Source organism: Periplaneta americana, chromosome 16 (genome assembly GCF_040183065.1).
Source record: "Periplaneta americana isolate PAMFEO1 chromosome 16, P.americana_PAMFEO1_priV1, whole genome shotgun sequence".
Lineage (NCBI taxonomy): Eukaryota > Metazoa > Arthropoda > Insecta > Blattodea > Blattidae > Periplaneta > Periplaneta americana.
In genome coordinates, this window is record NC_091132.1 from 107,726,981 (window position 1) to 107,738,828 (window position 11,848).

At 45.9% G+C, this 11,848-nt stretch overlaps 1 protein-coding gene across 1 annotated transcript; it reads right to left on the minus strand.

Annotated features, from left to right (window-relative positions):
• Positions 1–6,543: 6,543 nt before the first annotated feature.
• Positions 6,544–7,749, minus strand: LOC138691026 (uncharacterized). The gene is made up of 2 exons (XM_069812672.1): positions 7,687–7,749; positions 6,544–7,643 (listed from the first exon to the last, which is right to left on the minus strand). Coding segments are annotated over exons 1-2 (1,092 nt in total). The 5' UTR covers positions 7,688–7,749; the 3' UTR covers positions 6,544–6,552.
• Positions 7,750–11,848: the final 4,099 nt, after the last annotated feature.

An 11,848-nucleotide genomic window follows, 5' to 3' on the forward strand; every position in this document is an offset into this window, starting at 1 on the left:
AGCTGAAGCAAAGAACCAGCCGAGAATGTGATTTTAAGTGCGATAGAGAAAATTAGAATATATTTGGAGAAGTGCTTTAATTCTCGTTCTTTCTCTATGGGAATATCCGTGATAATTAGCAGGTGCTACAGAGAAGTAAGAAATGTTTAAAAAATTGGGTGATTATATAGGAAGTGAAAGATCAAGTAAGGTTCTGTAATTCTATAAATTACTGGAAAATGTTTGATATTGCGGCTTGTAAGTATCCAGATTTCATTTGGTGTCATTGTGACAAGAACAATAAAGTTCCTCAAACGGAAATAACTTTCTTTACATACGAAAAACTTATCGATTGTGTATGTCAAAAAATTCAATTTTACAGGAGAGGGGGAAAAACATAAATATATTGGTACCGGAGAAATATCTCACGTAAGACCTAATAACTATGATACTCAAATCTCTTCATGTGAAGTTTTTATCCGTGCTTTAAGATGTGCTTGCTCACGAGGGAGGTGGATGGATTCATGGGATCGCATGCGTTCCGATTATACCCCAGTTATACTCAATGTTATGCTACCAGGATTCTGACACACTATTATAGACAATAGAAGTATTAAGAATTAAGATGAGAATTTCCTGCTTGGAAGTGTAGTGAAGATATTCATAACTTTGAAGTCTTCACTTCAGGAATCGAATTCAGATTAATAACAAGCACTATTCATTGAAGTCGTAATATGTATTTCTACTTATAAAGTATAGCTGGCCTGGAGCCTCTGCCATTGGGCGGCGGGAACTCTCTTACTCTGATGCCATAACGTCATCGGACCATCTTTCTTGCGGGAGGATAAAGCCTTCTTGTCGAATTCATGACGTCTTGCTGGCAACAGCTCAACTACTTAACTGTTTCACTGACTGACTACCGACTAACTTTCGAGACATCCCGGTCTCTGCCTTCACTTCCGAAAAACAGCCTTCCAGCGCCTATTTGGAGAAGGGGTGGGTGAGAGAGCCAAAGGACTTATGTGCCTGTTTTGCCCGCAACTCAGATAGTTCCGTCAATGATATGCAAATGAGAATTTGTGGTGGAAATAACTAAACGAGTTACAATCACGTGATCAATGGCGTAAATCTTAATCAGGCCAATAGATTCATAGAGTAACGACTTTTGGGTGTTGCTTGTAAGAAATGATTAATAAGCCTCCCCGCGCGGGGCTTCGAAGTCACACGCTGCAGCATTTTTGCTGACATAGGTTCACGTGGAGATAAAAGATTTCCACACGCTGCTCGTGGAGAATACGCGGCTAGAACTGGGAAGCATTCGGCTCGGGTAACACGCCTCATCCTGTCTGTTGCTGTCGATAGATATGAAAGACTACAAGCAACTTTCGTAGCCAGCAAGTACGAATATCATTAAGTTCAATAAATGAATAAAATACTTATTTCCTAACCATATCCCATAAAAGATAGTTGGTCATTGCTGTTCTCTCTCGACTGTGAAGTCGGGATACAACAAATCTAATCTAATTTTGTTCATTTTTTGACATGCTGTTCAACACCGTCGATATAGGAAAATGGTGATCGCCGGAATCATTGTTACAAGAACAAACCGAAAAGAGCGAAAAAGCAAAAAGAGAACTTTGGCTGAAGCTTTCCACCAATAATCTCTATCAGTGCCAACACAATGTCTACCGACTCGCCAGACTCTTCGGAGAAAAAAGGATTCGATTTTCGTTGAAAGTATCCTTTAGAGCTCTCAAGAAGACAACCGAATAGAAGCTGTATAAGACGAATGAGAATCTCCCTCTCAGTATAAGCAAAAGTGAAGTTCAAAGCTGGCGTTACATCACGAAAAGTTGCAGCTATTGTAAGTAAAGTTCTACATAGAAGACTTCAATATAGTGTGTAATAATAAAACGTCTAAGATAATAAAAGACAGGTCTAAGAAAACTATAGAGAGTTTGAAAGGCATGTTGGTCCGACAAGTTAACAAATTTAAAGAAATAAATATCAAAGGTCCTTCAATAACTGTCTATTCAAAATACAAAATATTACATTAGGTTACATGAACGTATCTTTGACTAGCGCTTTCGCTATTATAATAGCATCTTCAGGTCAGACTTGCGTGATATTAAGCTTTCCATATAAAGACGTGGATGGACAAGTAACATCGAAATGTATTAAGGTACATGACGTGAGAATATTGTGAGTTTTATTAGTTACAACAATGTAATTTATTCGTCACAACAATAATTCCTTTCTACAATTCACCTTAAACGCTCTCGTCAACAATTGGATCTTCACTCAACAAAGTATTCGTTATAGCACTCCACCGACGACAATGACAGTTTACTTGGATTATTACGCACAACAATGAACTGTTAATCTTAACTAATATTTACAAAGCACTATTTACAAATCAGAACTACCAGTTCTCAGTTCACAGTTCTTCTATCTCAGTCACTCGAGTTCACAGTATCTCGAACCACAGACCTTCAGAGACAGTTCACTGTACTCGAACTCGGGTCCCTCCAACTGCGGTCCACTGCACTCGAACTCAGGTCCCTCCAACTGCGGTCCACTGCACTCGAACTCAGGCCTTCGGATGTTGACGCAGATGCGGACGCACACTCGAGTCGAACTCTGGCTTGCTTGCTCTGGCTTCCTCACTGACGGAATAACTGAAAACTCTACTCTAGTTCGCTGGCGCTTCTTCTTTTATAGCAAAATCATAGTTGCGAGAACCTTCTACAGGTGTGTAGAGAATTATCTGGATATCTCCACTTCGACGCATTTTCTGGAAGGGTCGAGAAGGTCCATTCCCCCTTACTCCGCATGCTGCAGTTGCGCGTGCACTCTCCCCTCGTCGCGTGGGCCTTTCCCTTTCCCCTCGTCGCGCCGTCCCTCATGCTTCATGAAGCCCGCGCGATATGCTCTCTCTCGCGGGACGCTGGTCGTGAGTTCGAATCTCACGTCGCTGTCACATTGCTCCCTCCTTAGGGCTGCTCGTCCCGGGCAGTCCCTTGGTAGGCTGCTAATCGGTCCAGATGCACCACCATCATCTTCCCTCGAGGTTGTCGCTGGATGCGGTACACCACGTCGTTGATCCGGGTCACCACGCGGTATGGTCCATCCCAGGCACGCTGCAGCTTTGGTGATTTCCCTTTGGTCCTGGTAGGTCGATACAGCCACACCAGGTCGCCCTCCTGGAATCCTGCAGAGTTGGCTAATCTGTCGTAGCGCACCTTCATCCTGTCGCTGGCCATCTTGAGGTGCTCTCTGGCCAGTTGGTGAACTCCATTCAACTTCTCGGTGAGTTCTGCCACATAGTCAATCGCTGGCTGGTCGGCGCTGGGTGGCGTGCCAAACAGCAGATCACAGGGCAGGCGCAGCTCTCTCCCGAAGACCATGTTTGCCGGTGTCATCCCTGTTGTATCGTGGACCGAAGCTCTGTAGGCCAAGAGGAACAGTGGAACTCTGGCATCCCAGTCTCGCTGATGGTTGGACACCACCTTCCGCAGGTGCTCCTCCACGGTTTTGATGTATCGTTCCACCATGCCGTCGGACTGTGGGTGGAGGGGAGTGGTCCTGGTTTTATGCACCCCCAGACGCTCGAACAATTCTCCCATCAGGTTGGATTCGAAGTTGCGCCCCTGATCGCTATGCAATTCCCGGGGCACCCCGAATCGGCAGATGAAGTTGTCAAGCAGCGCGTCGGCCACCGTCGAAGCCTCTTGGTTGGGAATCGCGTACACCTGTGGCCATTTTGTGAAGTAATCCATGGCGACTAGCAGGTAGCGGTTCCTGCGATCCGTGACCGGGAACGGTCCAGCAACGTCAATCGCGATCCTCTCAAAAGGAGCTCCCACGTTGTACTGCTGCATGGCTCCCCTGCTGCGGGTCCTTGGTCCGCGACTGGCTGCACAGGTGTCGCATCTTCGGCACCATTGTTCCGTGTCAGTTCTCTGATGCAACCAATAGAACCTCTGCCTTAACTTGTCCAGCGTCCTGTTGGCTCCCAGGTGGCCTCCAGTCACTCCAGCATGAGTCTCCTCCAGCACTTCCTTCACCTTGCTCCTGGGCAGGACAAGTTGTTCTATGTCCTTCCATCGGCCGACTCCCAAATCCTCTTCAGGATACCGTCCTTGACAGTGAAGGATTCCCACTGGGCCCAGTAGCTCTTGTAAGTGGTGCTACGGTTGGCGATATCGGCCCATACTGGTCTCTGGCCGGACTCCACATCACGTAGTAGCTGTCCAATGTTTGGGTCCTCCAGCTGCTCCCTCCTCATGGCGGCGTTATCCCATCCTGGGCTCGGCTGGGCGGCAATTGCTCGGACTGCGTGGGCGCCATCCCGCTCTTCTACTTTCAGGCAGTGTTTGCAGCCATCCGGGCACGGACGTCGTGACAGGGCATCAGCGTTGGAATGTTTCTTCCCTTGTCGGTGTTCAGAGGTGAAGTTGTACTCCTGCAGACGTTGAACCCAACGGGCGGTCTGCCCCTCCAGATTCTTGAAGCCCAATAGCCAGGTGAGTGCAGAATGGTCTGTCCTCAGATGGAATTCCTGGCCATACAAATATTTGTGGAAGTGCTTCAGGGCTTCCACAATGGCAAGAAGTTCTCTACGCGTCACACAGTAGTTTCTCTCAGCCTTGGATAGTGTTCGGCTGAAGTAGGCAATCACCCTCTCTTGCCCGTCCTGTTCCTGAGAGAGTACTCCGCCGATGCCTACGTTGCTAGCGTCAGTGTCGAGCGTGAACTTCCTTCCAGGGATGGGATATCCCAGTACAGGAGCAGTGCAGAGCGCCTCTTTCAGTGACTGGAAGGATGACTCCGCCTCGTCCGTCCACTGGAATTGTCGTTTCTCCTCGGTCAGCTGGGTTAGAGGCTTAGCGATGTTGGCGTACCCAGCTACGAACCTTCTGTAATAAGTGCAGAGGCCGAGAAAGCGGCGCAACTCGTGTTTGTCCCTCGGTCTCGGCCATCCTCTGACGGCTTGTAGCTTCTCCGGGTCCGTGGCCACTCCGTTGGTCCCTACTACGTGTCCCAAGTAGTTGACCTTCTTCTGGAATAGATGACATTTCTTCGGGTTCAACTTCAGTCTGGCTTGTCGCAGTCTCTCGAACACTTTCCTCAGGTTCAACAGCTGTTCGCCGAAAGTCTTGCCCACCACGATGACGTCATCAAGGTACAGCAAACAGGTGTCGTATGTCAGGCCTCTCATTACGGACTCCATTAGTCTCTGGAATGTAGCCGGGGCGTTGCAGAGGCCGAACGGCATAACGGTGAACTGCCATAGTCCCTGGCCTGTAGAGAATGCCGTTTTCTCCTTGTCCTCAGGATGTAGCGCCACCTGCCAGTATCCTGACTTGAGATCCAACGTCGAGAACCACTCTGCTCCGGCAAGGGTGTCCAAGGTGTCGTCAATTCGTGGGAGGGGAAAGCAGTCTTTCCTGGTGACGTCATTCAGTCTTCTGTAGTCCACGCAGAAACGCAGGTCCCCATTCTTCTTCTTCACCAGCACTACAGGTGATGACCAAGGGCTGTCGGATTCCTCGATGACTCCTCTTGCTTTCATGCCCTTCAATTGGCTGTCAATCTCCCTCTGTTTAGCTAGAGGGACGCGTCGAGGAGGCTGTCTGATTGGGCGAGCATTTCCGGTGTCAATGCGGTGCTGAACTTTCTCCGTTCTCCCGTAGTCGTTTTCAGACAGACTGAACACGTCCTGAAACTCTGTCAGTAGATCGTGGATTTGTCTTCTTTCTTTTTTGCTTAAATTCGCCGGCAATTCTCGAGCCAGCTCTTTCAGTGATGGGTCTAGATCTGGACGTGGTCGATGACACTCCTCGTTTTCTGCCAGCGACGTCACAGATACCACCGGCTCGACGTTACCTAGTACAGTTCCACTAGGCACCTCCTTGTCCCGATTGGTGACATTCAGGACCCTCACCGGTACCACCTTCTGCTTCGGGAGTAGGGATCTGGCCACATAAACCCCATCTATCGGAGTTGTTTGCGAATCGAGGAGCAGGTTTCTCTTCGGCTGTCCGTCCAGTCTTGCCGTCACCACCATCTCGCAGCCTGCCGGGATTGTCACATGATTCTCCAAGGTGAGTCTGCTGGCCATGGGTTGGTCTTCGACGTCCCTCAGGAACACTTCATCCTGACCAAAACGCAGGATACGGCGCCTGACGTCCACCGTTGCATCGAAGATCCGCATGGCGTCGAGTCCCAGGATGACGTCTTCAGTGATGTTGGCGACGAACACCCACATCTCCAGTCTCCTCTTTCCCAATGTCAGATCCAGGAAAACCTCCTTTTGGATGGGCAGGTTCTCGCCTGAGGCAGTACGTAGCTCATACCGGCGCAGCGGCGTCCTCCCAGGTAGGCCACGCACGACTTCCGGTCTGGCGATAGTGAGCGACGCCCCGGTGTCTACCAGTACTCTGCATGGGCGGCCTCTTATCCATCCGTCAGCAATCAGCCCATCGTCGCATCTTCTGTTAACCGTCTTCAAGATCAGCCGAGGGGATGGTGATGACGGCGCCGACGTGCCCCTCGTCGCATCGGCCCCTTTTAGTTTTCCTGTTTGTGACCAGATCGGTCACAGTCCCTCCTCAGGTGTCCAGGCTCGCCGCAGGACCAGCAGGTGGGCACTCCTCGTCTTCGTCGCTCGGGTGATTTCGGTTGACGTTCCTCGACGTCGGCCGCCGCGACGCTCCTAATCCGGTGCGATGCCGAGACGTTCGCCGTCAACTTGGCTGCCTCCATCCTGAGGGCCGCCGCCAGAGCTGCATTGATGGTGCGATGCTCTGCCAGGAGTAGCTGTTGCTTTATTTCCGGGTCTCGAACTCCGCTGCCGAAGGTGTAGGCCGCCTCTCCAGCGATGAAGTCATTAGGTAGGCCCCTGAGCGCCTTATGGGCCAGTTGTTCCACCGCCATCGCGAATTCTTGCAGGGACTCGCCTGACTGTTGGACCTTCGTTTTCAGTTGGGTCCTGAATGCTGCAGCAAGTTGATGGTCACCATAACGTCCCTCCAAGGCCGCCATTATCTCAGCGGCTGTCCCATCTTCTGGAACGCTGTGAAGAATCTCCGACGCCTGTCCCTGAAGCGCGGCCAGCAGCTGAGTAGTTTTCTCTGCTGGCGTCCACCCATTGTGCTCTGCGATGGCCTCGAACTGGCGACGGAATATCGCCCAAGACGTCGTACCGTCGAACTTCGGCGTCTTGACGTTGTGATGTCTGGCTGAAGCCGATGGTTCCGCAGGGGCACTATATGGAGTCCTCAACTCTGTGGCCGCTTCTTGCATGGCACGTCGAACCTCCTCGGCAACTATCTGTTTATGTTCTCTAGCCTGGCGATCCACCAACGCGAGAATGTGCTTGTTTTCCTCAGCGTGTTTATCCATCATCTCACTCGTCTTGTCCAGCAACTCGGTCGTCTGCTCTTGACGACGCTCGAGATCACGGATTTTGCCATCGAAATGGTCTACCTCCTGTCTCAATTCGGTTACTGTCTCGTTTATAGTTGTAAAATTCTTGTTTAGGTTGTCAAGATCGGCTTTGAGTTCGTCTTTCACGATGGCGACAATTCCATCTACGTGGGCCGAAACGCTTTCAATTTGCGAAGTGACGTCATCTTTCACTCCGCTTATGTCGCCTTTCACTCCGCTTATGTCGCCTTTCACTCCGCTTATGTCGCCTTTCACTCCGCTTATGTCGCCTTTCACTTCACTTATGTCGTTCTTGACCTCACTGATATCGTTCTTCATTTCTGCTTTTACGTCACTTATGTCGTTTTTCATTTCAGCTTTCATTTCCGCGATGGCTTGCAGGATCTGCTGTAGGTTCTCCATTGTCGATAATATCCCGGTTCTGACACCAATGTGAGTTTTATTAGTTACAACAATGTAATTTATTCGTCACAACAATAATTCCTTTCTACAATTCACCTTAAACGCTCTCGTCAACAATTGGATCTTCACTCAACAAAGTATTCGTTATAGCACTCCACCGACGACAATGACAGTTTACTTGGATTATTACGCACAACAATGAACTGTTAATCTTAACTAATATTTACAAAGCACTATTTACAAATCAGAACTACCAGTTCTCAGTTCACAGTTCTTCTATCTCAGTCACTCGAGTTCACAGTATCTCGAACCACAGACCTTCAGAGACAGTTCACTGTACTCGAACTCGGGTCCCTCCAACTGCGGTCCACTGCACTCGAACTCAGGTCCCTCCAACTGCGGTCCACTGCACTCGAACTCAGGCCTTCGGATGCTGACGCAGATGCGGACGCACACTCGAGTCGAACTCTGGCTTGCTTGCTCTGGCTTACTCACTGACGGAATAACTGAAAACTCTACTCTAGTTCGCTGGCGCTTCTTCTTTTATAGCAAAATCATAGTTGCGAGAACCTTCTACAGGTGTGTAGAGAATTATCTGGATATCTCCACTTCGACGCATTTTCTGGAAGGGTCGAGAAGGTCCATTCCCCCTTACTCCGCATGCTGCAGTTGCGCGTGCACTCTCCCCTCGTCGCGTGGGCCTTTCCCTTTCCCCTCGTCGCGCCGTCCCTCATGCTTCATGAAGCCCGCGCGATATGCTCTCTCTCGCGGGACGCTGGTCGTGAGTTCGAATCTCACGTCGCTGTCATAATATAAAAAAACTACAATGATAAGAAAAACAAGTAAAATTTGACTTATGAACAGTCATCAGTCATGAGGTCTCAAAATAAATACATAAAAGTACTTGGAGTTAAAGCCTGCAGAAACATGTATGCAGCTTATAGATCAAAATTTGTTTAAAAATTGAAGTCTGCAAAACATATATGCAGCTTAAAATTGAGACACAGACAGTTAAAAGAAAAACAAATTAAAATATTGTTTTGCATCAGTCATCACACGTGGCAGCACATTGTAAAATCTGCAAAAATCAATAATAGGTTTTAGTGAAGGGACCTGTATAGAAACAGAAAGAAAATTGAAGTGACGATAAACCACTTACGAGATCTTTGGTGTTGGAGTAGTAAAAAGAAGTAATGTTGCCTGGTCGTTAGCGTGGTGGTGACTGGTGCAATGACACAGTATAAGAAAATACGTCATGACGTAAGTGGAGGGGGGTACGTGCCGCAGGGAGAAGAGTTTTCATTGGCTAATTTAAATAAGGGGTTACCGGAACTAGGTAATTGTTCATTAATTAATGAAACAGTATTATTAAGCGATTTAGCTATGTAAAATTCTTCAGCAACTGAATTAAAGGTTCCATTACTGATGGGTTTTAAAATCTGTAAAGCGTCGGACATTTTTTGAAGTTCATGGTTGTTCTCAATCAAATGGGTTGCAAATTTGGATATATTACGATTGTCGCGGAAATCTGCTTTATATTCAGAATATCTAGTCCTAAAATTCCTTTTAGTTTGGCCAATATACTTTTTTGGGCAATTCTTACAATGCAGCATGTACACTTCACCACCGGCATATTTATCAAAGTTACAAATATTGTTTGAAATAACATTATTAAGTTTATTAGCTGTTCTAAAAGAGACCTTTACATTTTCTTTTTTGAAAAAATTATGCAACTTGTATGATACATTATTATAAAAAGACATTGTGTTCCAGTATTTAGAGTTTTTAGTATCAGTCAAGGGCGTGAGCGTAATATCTGAACTCTTGTTTAAAAGAGATTTTCTTTTAGAAAGTAGTCTATCTATAAATTTTTTATTGAATCCATTTTCTATTGCAAGTCCTACTATATATTTGTATTCTTTTAAATAGTTTTTCTTGGAAAGGGGGGCATTCAACAATCTATCAATTAAGAAAACGAAAGTACTATGCTTATGAGACTGGGGATGACTGGATTGGCAGTGAATAGTATGGGTAGTGTTTGTAGGTTTTCTAAAGATATCGTAATCGAAACTTTTATGTTTTCTGACGACTTTTAAGTCTAAGAAATTTATAGATTTGTTACATTCAAGTTCTATGGTAAATTTTAAATTAGGATATAAACTATTAAAAGAATGCAAGATATCTTCATGGGTGTCAGCATGACTCTCAGCATGAGAGTTTACTAAAAATCAAAAGTATTAAGAAGTAAATAAATTGACAATGTAGTGAAGCCTCGTTTCATATATTTCGACGTGGAAAAGGACCTAACTTCTTTTATAAACCTGGAAGTCAAAGGGATTTGAAAATGGAAGAGTGATATTCTACAATTTATTGAAGAACCGGGCAGCGAATATCTCGGTCATGCATCTTTAATCGGATCAGCAATAGCCAATAATGTTGCTAGTGTTATTTATTGTGAAATAAAAAAAAACACTATAGACCTTTCAGATTTGGTAGCTATAAGCCTAGGCTGCGACGGCAGTAATACAAATGTGGGATCTAAAGGAGGTGCGATTCAAGAACTTACTGTACGAGGATTTTTCAGTAATGCATATGTCTAGTACATTTCTGCGTAATTAAAGATGTTATTTGTTTGTTGGTGAGTGAATGGGTGGGTTGGTGGGTGTGTGGGAGGGAGTGAGAGTTGGTGGGTAGGATCGATGATGTAGCCATTGTTGTTATTTGGTGGGATGGCAATCATGTCTGTTCTTCTTGTAGTACCATTGTCTGTCAGTCCGTGTACTTCTTCGAAGACTTAAAATTTATTGATCTAAAGTTTTCGGCGATCATCGAACGAATTCTATGGTGTCGTGAGTTACGGAGTACTTCATCGCGCGGACAAGAGCCCAGGACATGTGCAAGGGTTTCTGACTCTCTGTGGAATCAACGACAGAAGATGATGTCCCGAGTACTGTCCGGAAGGGAACGTACGGAAGCCACGTGTGCAGTCATTTTATAGTTTTGTGCCACTCGCTAGACGTTAGATCTTCACCACGATGTCGTACACAGGAATTTGTCGGAGTAAACTTGCTGTATAGCTCTACACCAAGGGGTTTGTGAAGTAAGTTATCCCACGCCTCTAATTACTTTTATCGCAATTTTCTCCTCATAAATCGAGTGTCATACAAACTGATTCATTGGTCTTTAATTACGTCGGATATTTCGGTCAACTGCAAAGTTTTGACGCATTCGGTGCATCAAGTAAACAGGTGACAATAGTAATAATAATCAGCAGAGTGCGTATAGGCCAGTTTCTGATACTTTATCAATTCATTGCGGGTTAAAGCAAGGAGATGCACTATCACCTTAAATTTTTAACTTTGCTCTATAATATGTCATTAGCAAAGTCCAGGATAATGGTGAGGCTTTGGAATTGAACGAGTTACATCAGCTGCTTGTTTATGCAGATGGCATGTATGTGTTGGGAGAAAATCCACAAACGTTTAGGGAAAACATGAAAATTTTACTTCAAGCAAGTAAAGAGATATGTTTGGAAGTAAACTCCGAAAAGACAAAATATATGATTATGTCTCGTGACCAGAACATAGTACGTTATGAAAATATCAAAATTGGAAATTTATGCTTGCAAGAGGTGGAAAAGTTCAAGTATCTTGGAGCAATAGTAACATACATAAATGACACTCGAGAGAAAATTAAACGCAGAATAATTGTGGGAAATGCCTACTATTATTCGGTTGAGAAGCTTTTATCATCCAGTCTGAAAGTGAGAATTTATAAAACTGTTATATTACCGGTTGTTCTCTATCGTCATGAAACTTGGACTTTCACTTTGAGAGAGGAATAGAGGTTAATAGTGTTTGAGAATAAGTTGCTTAGGAAAATATTTGGGTCTAAGTGAGTGAAGTTATATGAGAAGGAAGAAAGTTACACAACGCAGAACTGCACGCATTGCATTCTTCACCTGACATAATGAGGATATTAAATCCAGAAGTTTGAGATGGGCAGGGCATATAGC